The sequence below is a fragment of the Oncorhynchus nerka genome, linkage group LG2, assembly GCF_034236695.1.
Source record: "Oncorhynchus nerka isolate Pitt River linkage group LG2, Oner_Uvic_2.0, whole genome shotgun sequence".
NCBI classification, from domain to species: domain Eukaryota; kingdom Metazoa; phylum Chordata; class Actinopteri; order Salmoniformes; family Salmonidae; genus Oncorhynchus; species Oncorhynchus nerka.
The window spans coordinates 83396446-83414935 of NC_088397.1; the positions used below are offsets into that span (position 1 = coordinate 83396446).

The 18490-nt window shown below is 42.5% G+C and overlaps 1 protein-coding gene across 1 annotated transcript in view; it reads right to left on the reverse strand.

The window, feature by feature from the left end:
* Nucleotides 1-4515: 4515 nt before the first annotated feature.
* LOC115143667 (integrin alpha-5-like) overlaps nucleotides 4516-18490 on the reverse strand; it is a 131876-nt gene continuing 117901 nt past the window's right edge. Inside the window, exons 20-30 of the mRNA XM_029684146.2 lie at nucleotides 13920-14070; nucleotides 13548-13640; nucleotides 13180-13259; nucleotides 12588-12668; nucleotides 11974-12079; nucleotides 10989-11147; nucleotides 10670-10780; nucleotides 8803-8916; nucleotides 7555-7656; nucleotides 7205-7327; nucleotides 4516-6787 (exon numbers count right to left, since the gene is read on the reverse strand). Coding sequence (XP_029540006.1) covers nucleotides 6704-6787; nucleotides 7205-7327; nucleotides 7555-7656; nucleotides 8803-8916; nucleotides 10670-10780; nucleotides 10989-11147; nucleotides 11974-12079; nucleotides 12588-12668; nucleotides 13180-13259; nucleotides 13548-13640; nucleotides 13920-14070 — 1204 coding nt within the window. The 3' untranslated portion in view covers nucleotides 4516-6703. The remainder of the gene's footprint in view (nucleotides 6788-7204; nucleotides 7328-7554; nucleotides 7657-8802; nucleotides 8917-10669; nucleotides 10781-10988; nucleotides 11148-11973; nucleotides 12080-12587; nucleotides 12669-13179; nucleotides 13260-13547; nucleotides 13641-13919; nucleotides 14071-18490) is intronic.

The window sequence follows — 18490 nt, forward strand, 5'->3', positions numbered from 1 at the left end:
CATATAATTCTATATACACTGAGTGCACAAAACATTAAGAACACCTGCTCTTTCCATGATGGCAGACTGACTAGGAGAATGCTATGATCCATTATTGATGTCACTTGTTAAATCCACTTCAAACAACATAGATGAAGGGAGGAAGGATTAAAGAAGGATTTTTAAGCCTTGAGACAATTAAGACATGCATTGTGTATGACGTGTATGTGTGCCATTCTGAGGGTGAATGGACAAGATTTAAGTGCCCTTGAACAGGGTATGTTAGTTGGTGCCAGGCACACCAGTTTGTGTCAAGAACTGCAACGCTGCTGGGTTTTTCATGCTCAACAGTTTCCTGTGTATATCAAGAATGGTCCACCACCCAAAGGACATCCAGCCAACTTGACACAGCTGTGGGAAGCATTGGAATCAACATGGCCCGACATCCCTGTGGAACGCTTTCGACACATTGTAGAGTCCACGCCCCGATGAATTGAGGCTGTTCCTGAGGGCAAAAAACACAATATTAGTAAGGTGTTCTTAATGTTTTGTACACTCATTGTTTATATGAAATGATGGTGTTTTCACAAATTTCATGATATAATCGTGAAGCCCATTCAAAAGGTTTTTGATATTTGGTATTTTATTAGGATCCCCATGTTGCGATAGCAGCAGCTAGTCTTCCTGGAGGATGATACGGAAGCAAAACGGAAGAGGTGATTAGATCACAGTAGCCTACATCAGCCTTGCTGCATACCCACTGGGCACAAACTGGTTGAATCAACTCTGTTTCACAATCATTTGTCAACGTATTGTGACGCAGCATATAAGTGGCAAATACATTGGATTTGAAAAAAGTTATCAACTTTGTTTTTCGGGTGAAATTTCAACCACGGGATTATGTCACCATGGTAACCAAATTTCAACAGACAATGTAATGATATATAATTCATATCATCTACACTCAATCACAGTTATTACTTAGCTTCATTGTTATCCCTTCTAATCACCAAAATGAAATGAATAAGTATCCACCCCTTTTCACACAACATGCGTGTACTAAAGAACCACCTCATGCCACAACACAGCTGGAGCAGAATTCATATGAAATAACTGACTAGATATTTCAACACACAAAAATATGAATTTTTACCTTTAAAACATCAGATCTTCAATGTTATATTCATTATCATAAAAAAAACAATAGTCTGGGCTGTCACAACTTCCAGTGAAGTCGTTTCCTCTCCTTGTTCTGGCGGCGCTCGGCGTCGCCGGTCTTCTAGCCATCATCGATCCACTTTCCTTTTCCTTTTGTTTTGTCTTGTCTTCCCACACACCTGGTCTCATTTCCCTCATTACATGTTGTCTATTTAACCCTCTGTTCCCCCCATGTCTTTGTGCGGAATTGTTTATTGTAAGTGCATGTGCACGTTTTCTCTGGTGCTCGAAGGGTTTTGTACCCATTTGTTTGTTGTTCTGGTTTCCGGTGGTTTAATGAATAAAACTGATCCGTTGATTACCCAGTTTCTCTCTCCTACGCCTGACTTCCCTGCCGCCAGTTACGCACTCCCTTACATGGGCATTACCTCCTACTGGAGAATCGATCATCTACAGCTACCCTTTGGTCTCCCATCCAGGGTTTTAACCAAGCCCAGCACTGTTTAGCTATGATATTTCTCACTGGCTATTACCAATATGCTACCTGTTAGGAATGATGCTGGAGAAGAGAAGCAGGTACGAGGAGTCAACATTTAATCGGAACAGACATGAAAACAGGACAGGAACAGCATCAGAACCGGGTAAAACACAGACGTAAGACAATCAGTACAGCAGTGGGTAACAGAGCTGGGGAACTGACACATATAGGGGAGGTAATAAACAGGTGATTGAGTCCTGGGGACTCCAATAACTCGCTGATGTGCATGACAAGGGAAGGCAGGAGTACGTAATGCAGGGCAGCCTGGCGCCCCCGAGGGGAAGAGCGGGAGCAGGCATTACACTACCGTGAGAATGATTGTTGAAAGTTCTCAATTTTAAAGCTAAATAGAGTCATTGTTACTAGCAAAGTCATTCCAAAGGTTAGGTTTAGTGGAGCAAATTAAATGTGACCATATGTTGTCACTCATATATTATCAATAATGCTATTTAGGCCTATATACAATAGCATTTGCAAAGTTATCAACAACTATGTAACGGCTTTCTTTAGGTGAAGTAGAGGTGGACCAAAATGCAGCATGGTGGTTATTCATGTTTAATTTATAAAGACACTATACATGAATAAACTAACAAAAACAATAAACGTGCGAAAACCTAAACAGCCCTATCTGGTGCAAACACAGAGACAGGAACAATCACCCACAAACACACAGTGAAACCCAGGCTACCTAAGTATGATTCTCAATCAGAGACAACTAATGACACCTGCCTCTGATTGAGAACCATACTAGGCCGAAACATAAAAATACCCCAAAACATAGAAAAACAAACATAGACTGCCCACCCAACTCACACCCTGACCATACTAAAATAAATACAAAACAAAGGAAATAAAGGTCAGAACGTGACAAACTATTCCAATTCCAGCAACAGGAAATAAATTATAATTATGTGGATTATAATTAATGGCATTTTTTTTGTAGGGGTTGATACATTTTCAGTTAGGGCAAATTACGTTTTTAAAAGTGGAAATTACAAACTTTAGAAGCCTTTTGCGTTTCCTGCTGTACATAAAAATGACTGCAACAAATGAAATATGGCATCTGTATTTGGATAGGGTAAAATAAATGGTCATTTAGCTAAACAACATGAAAAAGCCATGGCAGCTCCCAACATGGGAGGGAATTATTTCACAGAAAAACATATTTCCAATGCAGTTTGATATACTCTTCACAAAATTATAAATGTACTACTTTGAAATATACATCCGCTCATAACAAAGAAAAAAATCCTTAAGTATGATCAAATTCATTTGGTTGAATGCACAAAAACGTGTTATAAATAGTGATTAGGGGATGTGAGGTTATATCCTTCAACTGTAACAATTATCTAAAAGCTTCTAGCACTGTATTTACAAATGTGGTCAAGTTGCATAGTAACAAAATGGATCAGAAAGAACATGACAGATCATATGTTAAAGGAAAAAGGCCAGGTGCGTTTCCTCTTAAAGAATCTCGGACCTCTCTCCAGCTAGCAGTCCCGGCAGTCCTACAATGTAAGCTAGATGCCCTCAATCTCACTCAAATCATCAAGGAACCCACCAGGTACAACCCTAACTCTGTAAACAAGGGCACCCTCATAGACGTCATCCTGACCAACTGGCCCTCCAAATACACCTCCGCTGTCTTCAACCAGGATCTCAGCGATCACTGCCTCATTGCCTGTATCCGCCACGGAGCCGCAGTCAAACGACCACCCCTCATCACTGTCAAACGCTCCCTAAAACACTTCTGTGAGCAGGCCTTTCTAATCGACCTGGCCCGGGTATCCTGGAAGGACATTGACCTCATCCCGTCAGTTGAGGATGCCTGGTCATTCTTTAAAAGTAACTTCCTCACCATTTTAGATAAGCATGCTCCGTTCAAAAAATGCAGAACCAAGAACAGATACAGCCCTTGGTTCACTCCAGACCTGACTGCCCTCGACCAGCACAAAAACATCCTGTGGCGGACTGCAATAGCATCGAATAGCCCCGTGATATGCAACTGTTCAGGAAGTCAGGAACCAATACACGCAGTCAGTCAGGAAAGCTATGGCCAGCTTCTTCAGGCAGAAGTTTGCATCCTGTAGCTCCAACTCCAAAAAGTTCTGGGACACTGTGAAGTCCATGGAGAACAAGAGCACCTCCTCCCAGCTGCCCACTGCACTGAGGCTAGGTAACACGGTCTCCACCGATAAATCCACGATTATCGAAAGCTTCAATAAGCACTTCTCAACGGCTGGCCATGCCTTCCGCCTGGCTACTCCAATCTCGGCCAACAGCTCCGCCCCCCGCAGCTCCTCGCCCAAGCCTCTCCAGGTTCTCCTTTACCCAAATCCAGATAGCAGATGTTCTGAAAGAGCTGCAAAACCTAGACCCGTACAAATCAGCTGGGCTTGACAATCTGGACCCTCTATTTCTGAAACTATCTGCCGCCATTGTCGCAACCCCTATTACCAGCCTGTTCAACCTCTCTTTCATATCGTCTGAGATCCCCAAGGATTGAAAGCTGCCGCAGTCATCCCCCTCTTCAAAGGGGAGACACCCTGGACCCAAACTGCTATAGACCTATATCCATCCTGCCCTGCCTATCTAAGGTCTTCGAAAGCCAAGTCAACAAACAGGTCACTGACCATCTCGAATCCCACCGTACCTTCTCCGCTGTGCAATCTGGTTTCCGAGCCGGTCACGGGTGCACCTCAGCCACGCTCAAGGTACTAAACGATATCATTACCGCCATCGATAAAAGACAGTACTGTGCAGCCGTCTTCATCGACCTCGCCAAGGCTTTCGACTCTGTCAATCACCATATTCTTATCGGCAGACTCAATAGCCTCGGTTTCTCGGATGACTGCCTTGCCTGGTTCACCAATTACTTTGCAGACAGAGTTCAGTGTGTCAAATCGGAGGGCATGCTGTCCGGTCCTCTGGCAGTCTCTATGGGGGTGCCACAGGGTTCAATTCTCGGGCCGACTCTTTTCTCTGTATATATCAATGATGTTGCTCTTGCTGCGGGCGATTCCCTGATCCACCTCTACGCAGACGACACCATTCTATATACTTTCGGCCCGTCATTGGACACTGTGCTATCTAACCTCCAAACGAGCTTCAATGCCATACAGCACTCCTTCCGTGGCCTCCAACTGCTCTTAAACGCGAGTAAAACCAAATGCATGCTTTTCAACCGATCGCTGCCTGCACCCGCATGCCCGACTAGCATCACCACCCTGGATGGTTCCGACCTTGAATATGTGGACATCTATAAGTACCTAGGTGTCTGGCTAGACTGCAAACTCTCCTTCCAGACTCACATCAAACATCTCCAATCGAAAATCAAATCAAGAGTCGGCTTTCTATTCCGCAACAAAGCCTCCTTCACTCACGCCGCCAAGCTTACCCTAGTAAAACTGACTATCCTACCGATCCTCGATTTCGGCGATGTCATCTACAAAATGGCTTCCAACACTACTCAGCAAACTGGATGCAGTCTATCATAGTGCCATCCGTTTTGTCACCAAAGCACCTTATACCACCCACCACTGCGACTTGTATGCTCTAGTCGGCTGGCCCTCGCTACATATTCGTCGCCAGACCCACTGGCTCCAGGTCATCTACAAGTCCATGCTAGGTAAAGCTCCGCCTTATCTCAGTTCACTGGTCACGATGGCAACACCCATCCGTAGCACACGCTCCAGCAGGTGTATCTCACTGATCATCCCTAAAGCCAACACCTCATTTGGCCGCCTTTCGTTCCAGTACTCTGCTGCCTGTGACTGGAACGAACTGCAAAAATCGCTGAAGTTGGAGACTTTTATCTCCCTCACCAACTTCAAACATCAGCTATCCGAGCAGCTAACCGATCGCTGCAGCTGTACATAGTCTATTGGTAAATAGCCCACCCATTTTCACCTACCTCATTCCCATACTGTTTTTATACTGTTTTTTTTATTTATTTATTTACTTTTCTGCTCTTTTGCACACCAATATCTCTACCTGTACATGACCATCTGATCATTTATCACCCCAGTGTTAATCTGCAAAATTGTATTATTCGCCTACCTCCTCATGCCTTTTGCACACATTGTATATAGACTGCCCATTTTTTTTCTACTGTGTTATTGACTTGTTAATTGTTTATTCCATGTGTAACTCTGTGTTGTCTGTTCACACTGCTATGCTTTATCTTGGCCAGGTCGCAGTTGCAAATGAGAACTTGTTCTCAACTAGCCTACCTGGTTAAATAAAGGTGAAATAAAAAAATAAAAAATCGTAAAACTGGTGGCTGTGAGGCAGCACTACACTTTAGAACATCTGAAATCGCACTTGTGTTGGCAGATATGGGGATATACTGCCAGCTGTACAACAGAGCAATGACCCTGACTAACTGATGGTCGACACGCACCTATTAGTAGTAGTAACACCTGTTTGCAGACGGTGGACAATGTTAACTTGCCATCAGGGTCAGGGATGGTCTATTTTGGGACAAAGTAAGGCCAGTTGGAGTAGCAAACAGCATCAATGTGTTTTTGTAACATTGAGAAAACAAATGTTAAATTGACTGATATACTTTGAGTCTATTTGTGCTCCTAGCATTCAGAGGACTTTGGCTGTTATCGTTCAATAGCACACCTTCCCCAACATTCTCACCTCATAGGTAAAGACACATTTGGTGACTCAAACAACTGAATAAAGGCTCCATTGCCTCAGCCAGGGTTGCTACTTTGATGGATATTTCCCCACATAAAAGCAAAAAGCTGGATTTTAAAGACATTATTGTCTATGCAACCGTACGCAAAATTTGCCCGTTTTCAGGATAGCTCTATTATAATGCAGGCCAGACATATCATTGTGGGTTTGCCTGCTTCAGCATTTCAGTGCAGTAGAAGGCTGAATGCCATTGAGGTCCCAGTGGTACTCATCCTATGGATGGACTTCCTTTCATACATGAGTATTCTGTGGTTTGTTTAGAGTTAAGTCCTACGCAATGCCTTTCCAGTATTCAAAACAACGTCTGGGATGGTCCATCGTTTAGGCCTCAGAAGAAGCCTGTGGTTTGAGTTGAGCTTTCTCCATGGTCGTACCATAAGGATTGGATCGTTTGAAGAAGCCCAACTGGAATGATTGAAAGAGAAAGGAGACTTATGTAATAAGGTAATAATTACATGAATAGTCCTCATTGCACCAGACAGTTTAGTTAGTTTGTAGTTCATTGTTATTTGCTACCAACATCCACTTTCAAGACTGTCACATTTGAAACACTTGATCTTATCTAATAGTTTTTAGATACCATTTGATGCTACCACCTACAACTGGTGGTATCATGGTCAGGTTGTATACTGGTTGTGAAAGGAAGTAAAAAAAGATAGATTGTAATGTAGTTGCCTGAACATATAACAACCAAAATGTGATATCCCAAGACATCATCTGGTTAGATGACAGATTCTCAATCATAAACAGTTAACAAGCATTATGACATTACATGCTTGTAATTTAGTGTGCTAAGTTTGTCCTTGATGTGGCCCCCTTTACCTTGTAGAGTACATATATGACCAGGGCAAGCAGCAGCAATCCAGCCAGTATGGCCAGAATGATGATCCACAGTGGTACCATGTACTGGCTGTCTGGCTTGTTCCACATCACTGGAGTCAGGACCTGCAACACAAAAACATGTTGTTACCATGGGGAAATGAGAAGTCACTTGAAAAAATAGTTGATTTAAAATCTAAACGTGACATTACTCATAAAGGTTTTTTAATGTTTTGTGTGCACATTTTCAAACGATATCCCAAATCACACAGACAGGACGGGCCTAAAGCATCCATACCATAAAGGTCAACGAACACATGATTAAATAAAGGGGAGAATAAAACAGCGCTTGCCTTCTTGGATCCACTGGGTTTGAGTTTGGGAGCGATGGAATAGGGCATCTTCTCGACTCCGTACTCCACAGAACACTCCAGCACATACTGCTTGTATGCCCTCTGCAGCATTTGTCCAAAGAAAAATGAGTTGAACAAATCATTTAAAATATATTGCCAAAGTGTGTACCAAAAAACAAATGTTTCACTGTAAAAGTTCACTACCAGGAGAGGGCGGCATTGTACCACAGACTTGCGACCTACATTTATCTGTATCTCTTTCATTATTTTTTTGTTGTACTACTAATAATAGCAGTAGTATTATAGTACTAATACTACATCATCATAAGGATTGTTAACACCAAATCCAATCCAATTTGATCTACATAACAGAATATACAGTACATGTGCTATTCAAATGACCATTTAATATGAGGAGAAGGAGAATACAGGACATGACAGCAGAACAAACTACAGTCACGCCCTCTCACCTCCAGGAAGGCCTCAGGCCAGATGCGCGAGCGGACGGTCAGAATGACACTGCTTCCTCTCTCCAGTAACCCAACATGACAGCAGAACAAACTACAGTCACGCTCTCTCACCTCCAGGAAGGCCTCAGGCCAGATGCGTGAGCGGACGGTCAGAATGACACTGCTTCCTCTCTCCAGTAACCCGACATGACAGCAGAACAAACTACAGTCACGCTCTCTCACCTCCAGGAAGGCCTCAGGCCAGATGCGTGAGCGGACGGTCAGAATGACACTGCTTCCTCTCTCCAGTAACCCGACATGACAGCAGAACAAACTACAGTCACGCTCTCTCACCTCCAGGAAGGCCTCAGGCCAGATGCGTGAGCGGACGGTCAGAATGACACTGCTTCCTCTCTCCAGCAACCCGACATGACAGCAGAACAAACTACAGTCACGCTCTCTCACCTCCAGGAAGGCCTCAGGCCAGATGCGTGAGCGGACGGTCAGAATGACACTGCTTTCTCTCTCCAGTAACCCGACATGACAGCAGAACAAACTACAGTCACGCCCTCTCACCTCCAGGAAGGCCTCAGGCCAGATGCGTGAGCGGACGGTCAGAATGACACTGCTTCCTCTCTCCAGTAACCCGACATGACAAGCAGAACAAACTACAGTCACGCCCTCTCACCTCCAGGAAGGCCTCAGGCCAGATTCGTGAGCGGACGGTCAGAATGACACTGCTTCCTCTCTCCAGTAACCCGACATGACAGCAGAACAAACTACAGTCACGCCCTCTCACCTCCAGGAAGGCCTCAGGCCAGATGCGTGAGCGGACGGTCAGAATGACACTGCTTCCTCTCTCCAGTAACCCGACATGACAGCGCAGCCTCCAGCACTCAGCGGTGGAACACGACTATGGAGGAAGGAACACAGTCATCAATACAGACCACCAGTGCATTACAATGAATCAGTCTCACAAACAGTTCCAGCTAACAGCCTGTGATTGTGAGCAGTACAAGAGGCTATACAGAACTTTTTATTCTGGGGTATCATTCAAGACCAAATTGGAGGTAAACAATTAGTAACTCAACTTCCATAATGTATCTTTAAGGTAACTGTCCAGGGAAAATCGTACTTTTAAAAGTTAATATTCTGTTAACTCATACCCAAAAAATGTTGACTCGTCTTATACTCGTATTTGTGGCCAAAGTATAAATTGGAGAAAAAAACACTTAGAAAACCCCACCTTAAACCTGTTTTGCAAACAGACCATTTAAAAAAATGCTTGCTATTTCCTCATGGAGAATGATGTCATTCTGCCTCATTGGCTGAGCTGGTCAATCAGTGTCCTGAATATTTTTAATAACCGTTATTCGCTCGAACCATTCTGTTGTTGGGGTACACCCACACCATTACAACACAGAAAAGCTACTTTTTAACATACCTAAAAAGAAATAAAGTAAAAGTATATAACTCATAATTGTAATTAATTATAGGTAATGTTTCGTAGAAATCTGGAGACACTGGATAGTTAACTTTTAGGTATTGGTAGAGAGAGATTCCCATTGCTTTTAATGAAAGGGAATGACACTAGTTTGTAGTTTTGTGTCCTTGGTGTAAAATGAGGAGCCATGGTTATTAATTGTTCTGTGGTCATTCGTTTTTGAAAGGAGGAATGAATAATCGGGTGGAGAATGTAAGAGGACAAAAACAAAGAGCGGGAGACATTTATTTCTCTACAACATATAATTATGATCAGAGCTTATTATGATAGATATCCTCATCTCCTTTCACAATAAAATAATTTCCCTTTGCTTTGTGTTTTGCGGTATTGGGGGAAACCATGGATGGATTTTCATGTTTCTTTCTGTTGATCTACTGTCTAGATCTACTGTCTCTATTATATTATGACAGACCAGCTTATTGTTAGGACATGAAACGAAATCCTTGACTCAAAAAGAGAGACTTCATTTACGATGAAAAACTACGAACATAAATACAAAAGAATAATAGACAATGACTTCAGGAAGAGAAGAGGTTAGTTAGGCAGGCCAATAAACTCCCATAAGACACCTCATTATCACCACTATACTCTCTAGCTTCTCTGCTCCCAGACCAAGTGCCAAGTGACTTCATTTAACAGCAGCTATCTGCTGTTTTACTGTTTTCAGAGTCAATAGACCTCTGCGGCCGTGTGTCAGTGTTGACGCCACATGGTTTAGGCATGTCGAACCCCTAAACAGGACGAGTATGTGGTGGGGTGGGGTGGGGGTGTGTGTGTGTGTGTGTGGGGGGGTATCACGTGAGAGAAAAAGAAACGGAAAAATAAGGGAAAACATCTCCCGGTCTTCATATGGGGGATCAGATGAACAGCTCTCGGGAGGCACTACTGGCTGGCTTTATAAGGCTGGCTTTATAACACTGTAGGGACTGAGAGTGGGGTTAGTCCTGTCAGTGGATGGCTGTGTGTGTGCGTGCATAGTCATGTTTCCATTTGAAGAATCTGTAGCTAGTTCTGTTTTTTTTATCAGTCTTTATCGGTCTCAGCATTAATTGCTCTCACAGTAGATGCCAACAACATCACACTAACTGCACATACCAGAGGTGACTGTAGAACCCCACCAACCCCTTTCCCCAAAACACAGACACACACCAGGTTATCTCACCAGGTTTCCTTGTTCATCCAGAGGATCCCTGTAGACCTCTCTCCTCTGGACGTGGTGTTCAGGGCTGGCTGTCAGTGGTGAGGGTGGCTGCTCTGTTGTAGGAGGCTGGAGCTGGCAACACACACAGAATAGTTATCTGGGTACCACTGGACCACTGCATATCCTTGGTATAAATAGTGTGAATGATATGACACTACACAAAGTAAAAGACAAGGTATCAGGGGTGGGTGTGAATGTATACAGTATCTGGGATGAGTGCTTGTGGAAGTATTATATAAGCAGGTCCTTTTGTATGTATGTCTGTAAGTCTGTCCCTCACCTTGAGCTTCAGTGCATTGAGGGTGTGGTTGGAGCTGCAGTCGAGTGGTCCCTGAGTGATGACCTCCAGAGGGTACAAAAGGTCGTGACCCTGAGATTTTAGAGGGCAGCGCAGCTCCAGCACTGACTGACTGATCATACTGGGCCCGTTGTTCACCAACTGAAATAGAGAGAGACAGAGAGAGAGAGAGAGAGAAGAAGAGACAGAGGAAGAGAGAGTGAGGAAGAGAGAGAGAGCGAGAGAGAACCCAAGTCAGCATACTGTACCAGGAAGCTAAGAAGATAAGCATTTGTTTAACAACCCATCCCTATTTGACTCCACTTAATAAAAATAAACACAACACAAAATCAACTCTCGTGGCACACACTGAGTAAATCGTGGCACACACTGAGTAAATCGTGGCACACACTGAGTAAATCGTGGCACACACTGAGTAAATCGTGGCACACACTGAGTAAATCGTGGCACACACTGAGTAAATCGTGGCACACACTGAGTAAATCGTGGCACACACTGAGTAAATCGTGGCACACACTGAGTAAATCGTGGCACACACTGAGTAAATCGTGGCACACACTGAGTAAATCGTGGCACACACACTGAGTAAATCGTGGCACACACTGAGTAAATCGTGGCACACACTGAGTAAATCGTGGCACACACTGAGTAAATCGTGGCACACACTGAGTAAATCGTGGCACACACTGAGTAAATCGTGGCACACACTGAGTAAATCGTGGCACACACTGAGTAAATCGTGGCACACACTGAGTAAATCGTGGCACACACTGAGTAAATCGTGGCACACACTGAGTAAATCGTGGCACACACTGAGTAAATCGTGGCACACACTGAGTAAATCGTGGCACACACTGAGTAAATCGTGGCACACACTGAGTAAATCGTGGCACACACTGAGTAAATCGTGGCACACGCTGAGTAAATCGTGGCACACACTGAGTAAATCGTGGCACACACTGAGTACCTCGTACACATGCTGGATCTCAGGCCCAACATCCTGCTCCTCTTGTAGGCTGTGGCTCATCCTCCAGTTCGGGGGAGGGAAGAGGAGCTTGTCCGGACGAGAAACGCTTCAATTGAGAAAAGGAGAAAGATACAAGTTGGAAAAGAGGAGAAACGAGTAGGAGTGGATGCAGTAGACATACCCAACAGAATGTGGTACTCAAGCAATAAGGCCCGAGGGAGTGTGGTATATTGCCAATATACCACGGTTAAGGGCTGTTCTTATGGATACAGCCCTTAGCCGTTGTATATTGGCCATATACCACAAACCCCCAAGGTGCCTTATTGCTATTATAAACTGGTTACCAACGTAATTTGAGCAGTAGAAATAAATGTTTTGTCATAGCTGTGGTATACAGTCTGATATACCATGGCTGTCAGCCAATCAGCACTTAGGCCTCGAACCGCCCAGTTTATAAAGAAAGATATTTTACAATGTCGCTGGGGCTGCAATATATTGGTACCCAGTCACTTTGAGTGTAGCTAAACAGGGAGTATGTTTATTAGTGATGGTGATGGAGAGCATTCAGTCATTAGCTTGTTTGTTCGTTCGTCCATCCAGCCATGATGACTCACCCCTGTAGGATAACATCAGCAACCACAGTCACCTCCAGATGAAAGAGCTCATCATCACTCTGGGATTTATTCTCATTTTTACTGAGCGGAGAAAGAACAGACAAGTGCAACACTTAATTTGGATTGTGCCAAATACTGTAGATGGTTTGTAGATGTTCGCCTAACTGTCGACAACACTTGAACTAACTATCCACTAACCCTAACCTTAGCTCAGTCAGGACAAGGTAATAAGTATGGAATTATTGAGGGTAGCTAGGGTAGCCTAGTGGTTAGAGCATTGGACTAGTAACTGGAAGGTTGCAAGTTCAAACCCCCGAGCTGACAAGGTACAAATCTGTCATTCTTCCCCTGAACAGGCAGTTAACCCACTGTTCCTAGGCTGTCATTGAAAATAAGAATTTGTTCTTAACTGACTTGCCTGGTTAAAAATTGAGAAGGATTTAGGTACTTTTTTAACAAAACACATTTAAAAGGGTAAAAAAAAAATATCACTCACATTCAGCTAAATATGAATATACATTCAAAAATATACATTCAAAAAATACAAAGTAATTTATACACTTTCTGTGCTGAAGCTGCAACTGCGACTTACCTGCGTATCTGGAGCTCAAACTGTACTGTATTGTGAGTGTCCTTCAGTCGAGGCACAGTGAAGCGGAGGCCTGCCCACAACTGTGAAGATCCATAGAAAAGACAGGCGATCAGACACTAGAGATAAAGCTACCTCAGATCTGTCAGCAAGGCAGTCCGTCAAACACACAAACAGTCATTAACAGACCCTGGATCAATCTGGACCACGCAGCATCAGTCGTAAAGACGCAGAATTGCAAAGACATACAGAAACTCACAATCAGAGGGACAGAAACACCATACTGCTGCGGCAACATTGAATAGTTCCTTTTGTGACAATAAAGCTCCATTTGAATTTAAGAAACAGTTAGTCCATGAAGATCCACTCACACTTGTTCCAGACTTCATAGGGTTGCCCAGGTCACAGACCAGAGAGCGGGTCTGATTCTCTGCCTCGTAGCTACAGGTCAGCTGAGTCAGACTCTGCTTATGAGATACAGTACGAGCAGAATTATGACGAGAGACAAAGACAGCAATTTACTTCACAGCATTTCCACGTTTTCTCAAAACATTTACATCATAACCAATGTTTTAGTTATCAGGCTATCATTAGTATCAACACTATATTGGTATTAGTTCAATTATTGTTATGTGGATTAGCATATGTATCTTTAATATTTTACCACTGTCATTTCCATTAGAAACATATTATGAACATTAGCCATAACATAAGAGGGACAGGACAGATGGTTGCTCCCTCACCGCATTGTTGCGGGCTATACCACTGTAGTCAGCCTCCGCGGGCAGTACCACGTAAAGCTCTGCCTCGTAGGCCCCGCCCTCTCCCTCGTTCCTGGCATTGAAGGTCAGGGTCAGGGAGTTCTCGTCGCCAAGATACACCTCTGTCCTATCGCTAAGGAAACCACAAGAAAATACAACAACAACGTAAAACAACTTCTTTTTTTCCCCAAAACATGACGAGACCTGTTGCAGATGTTTTGTCTCTCATGGAATTTGCATTTTATTTTTGATTTTTTTATTTCACCTTTATTTAACCAGGTAGGCCAGTTGAGAACAAGTTCTCATTAACAACTGCTACCTGGCCAAGATAAAGCAAAACAGTTACACATAAACAAACGTACAGTCAATAACAAAATATAAAAAATCTGCATTGTTTTTTGTTGTTGCATTGTTTACATATGATGAACATAAATGAGTAAATAATCTCCTTTCATGTTTGAAGAGCAATTAAAGTTTTGCTAGGGAGCTGCTGGACATTGTCTGTAACAATATCAGTGGAGGAAAAAAGACTTAACCCGCAAACAACCACCACACAACGTTGTCTCAAACTTGACTCCAAGCATCCTACGTGTTCTAAATGGTGGTGGTAACCATACGTGTGTATCCTACAGTCAATGCTCATTATCTGCTCATTATCTTCATAAGTGTGTTCCCACTGGTCACACTAAGTCATTTCAACATGAAAATGTGGGTAATATTTGGTTGAGATGTTAATCAAAAACAAAATGTATACCTTTATTTAACTAGGCAAGTCAGTTAATTAAGAACAAATTCTTATTTTCAATGACGGCCTAGGAACAGTGGGTTAACTGCCTGTTCAGGGGCAGAACGTCAGATTTGTACCTTGTCAGCTCAGGGATATGAACTTGCAACCTTCCGGTTACTAGTCCAACGCTTTAACCACTAGGCTACCCTGCCACCCCATGAGATTTCAACCTTTATTCACCCACTCAAAAGGACAGCCAGACGTTTGTTGAATTCCCAATGTGTTGTCACTGCGCTTTCAACCATTTAAAAGTATAGAAAAGTTCAAATAGGAGTAGAATGTCAGATGTATTTATACAACAACTTAATGTGTTATCACTGTTCTTCATCTAATAGCAGAACCAAAGGACCTGGATTGCTGTTGAGATTACATTAAAAGAACATAGTGCAAGGGATCAATGCTGTTTGAGATTCTGAGCAGATTATTATAGCAATTGTGAAGATCTCCACAGAGCTGCAGCCTTTCTATGCTATGCATCTTTAACATGAATGCATTCTATGACTACGTAAGAAGACATGTATAGTTACAGTAGCCTATCTTCAAAATGTGGCCATGGATGTGTTACTCATTTTAAGGTTGAATAAATATTATTACATTAGTTTGTAAGATACATTTAGGCTATTTACTGTATTACAAAAGTAATATTGAATTTTGTTTGGTTGACAACGCAACCAAATATCTCCTGCTTTGATAGTTTCATCTGAGCCACTGACTTAATCCTATTCTTTAACTTCTATTTTTGCTTTAGTTGGAGACATAAATCCAACATAAAATGTGTTAACTTGTCTAAAAGTTAATAGGCTATTTCCTGTGTTGCAGAAGTTATGTTGAATTATGTTTGGTTGTCAATACAACCAAATATCAACATCTTTTGCGCCACTGACTTAGTCTGGCTTTAATTCCAGTTTGTCTACAAATTAATAATTGGTATATTGGATTCACGTCTCCATCTCAACCAATAATCAAAGTCAAACAATAAGATTAAATCAAATCAAACTTTATTTAAAGTGCATTTAAAGTTTGATTTGATTTAGTCCTATTCTTTAACTTAGATTTTTGGTTGAGATGGAGACATGAATCCAACATATTAATGATTAACTTGAAGATGACATTTCAAATCAACCAGAGCTTGAAACCCCTGGCCTATATGTATTGTTTATTTTTAGTTGAACCCTAGTTTGAATTGAAACAAAAGACAGTACTTCCGCCTTCATCGACCTGGCCAAGGCTTTCAACTCTGTCAATCACCGTATTCTTAACGGCAGACTAAACAGCCTTGGTTTCTCTAATGATTGCCTCGCCTGTTCACTAACTACTTCTCAGATAGAGTTCAGTGTGTCAAATTGGAGGGCCTGTTGTCTGGACCTCTTGTAGTCTCTATGGGGGTGCCACAGGGTTCACTTCTCGGGCTGACTCTTTTCTCTGTATATATCAATGATGTCGCTCTTGCTGCTGGTGATTCTTTGATCCACCTCTTACGCAGACGACACCATTCTGTATACTTCTGGTCCTTCTTTGGACACTGTGTTAACAAACCTCCAAACTAGCTTCAATGCCATTACAACACTCCTTCCGTGGCCTCCAACTGCTCTTAAATGCTAGTAAAATGAAATGCATGCTCTTCAACCGATCTCTACCTGCACCTGCCCGCCTGACCTAAGCATCACTACTCTGGACGTTTCTGACGTAGAATATGTGGACAACTATAAATACCTAGGTGTCTGGTTAGACTGTAAACTCTCCTTTCAGACTCACATTTGTTTCTCTCTCCTTCCAGACTCTCCTTCCAGACTCACATTTGTTTCTCTCTCCTTCCAGACTCTCCTTCCAGACTCACATTTGTTTCTCTCTCCTTCCAGACTCACATTTGTTTCTCTCTCCTTCCAGACTCTCCTTCCAGACTCACATTCCCCCCCCCCATATTTGTTTTTGTTTTTCTGCTCTTTTGCACACCAGTATTTCTTTCTACTTGCACATCCTCATCTGCACATATATCACTCCAGTGTAAATTGCTCAATTGTAATTACTTTGCCACTATTGGCCTATTTATTGCCTTACCTCCTTACTTCATTTGCACACACACAGATTTTTTTATTTTGTTATTGACTGTACGTTTGTTAATCCCATGTGTAACTCTGTGTTGTTTTTGTCACACTGCTTTGCTCTATCTTGGCCAGGTCGCAGCTGTAAATGAGAACTTGTTTTCAACTGGCCTACCAGGTTAAATAAAGGTGAAATTAAAAATAAATTTAAAAAGTAGGTCACTATAAATAAGAACTTGTTCTTAACTGACTTGCCTAGTTAAATAAAGGTTAAATAAAAACCAGCCCCCACCAACACCATATAAACTCACACTGACACCCCTGTGTAAAGCACTTCCTGTGTAGTGATAAATCCACTCCACACCACTCCCGCCCCCATACTTCCAAATGTAGTAATACATTCATGCTGTCTAATGAGCAGAAAGAGCTAGAGCCAAGTACAGATGTTGAGGGTCGGTCCCTTGGCCTGACCCCTTCCTCTTATCTCCCACCCTCTGTCCACTCGAGGTACAGACACAGTGACACCATGCTCTGCACCAGGACCACACAGATGATTCCAATTATGGCCAGGCCAGTTTGACGAAGCGCAGTGGAAGCGACACCATCGATAGTCTATCACAAACACCGTAGTGCCGACTCCGAGAGAGGAAGGGAGCTTTGAGGTGGTGGGGAGAGATGGGGTTGTAAGTCGCATTTCATTTGATTAAAAGATTTTAAGATGTTATATAGGAAAACATGTACATGAAATATAATCATGTGTACAATCAAATAGTTCAAATTTGAATTGAAGCCAGAGGATACCAGTAGTACTTTGTGTGGTAGTACTTTGTGTGGAACAACAAAGTACTACTGGTACTTTTATCTCCGTGACGGGCCTCAAGGTTGTGAACACAAAACATCCTTCTGCACGGGATTTCTCAGGAAGTAAACACTTTAAGGCCTAAAAAACAAGCTGCGTATTACATTTCAATGTGGTCGTCGAAGCTGCAGAGTGAAAGTGCTGAATCATATTTTATTTTCTGAGTGACTGAGTGATTTGGTCTCGTGGAAACTCTTAACATGATTGAATTGTGCCGGTAATAAAAATCACATGGCGAAGTCGTGAAACAAACTACTACAAGTGAGAGCAAAGAAAAAGCTTGAACTTGTTTTGTGAATTGTCCCAGTTGTTCCAATCAGCCTAAAATGCAACATATTCTCCTGTTGTCCAACACTCAAACAACAATGATCAACCATTAATAACCATGACCAAGAGGACACAAACCATTTTGTTACTCTCCTGAGAATAGAAACGCGTTTCTGCAATCAAGGTGTGTAAACACATGCTACATGACCAAAAGTATATGTTATGGAAGTCCCTTCAAAAAAGTATATTATCTATGTTAATAGTTGAATGATTATTGTTTTTACAGTACATGTATCAGGGAGCTTAGACTGACTTTTGGATAGGATTATGGTGTCTGACTAGAGCACAGGGATATTCTGAGAATCTAGATGAATCAATATACTCCTGGATTATGATCGTATTTTCATCTTTGGACCTCAATTTATTTCATGTGAATAACTACACTACATGACCAAAAGTATGTGGACACCTGCTTGTCGAACATCTCATTCAAAAATCACGGGCATTACTATGGAGTTGGTCCCCCATTTGCTGCTATAGCCTCCACTCTTCTGGGAAGGCTTTCTACTAGATGTTGGAACATTGCTGCGGTGACATG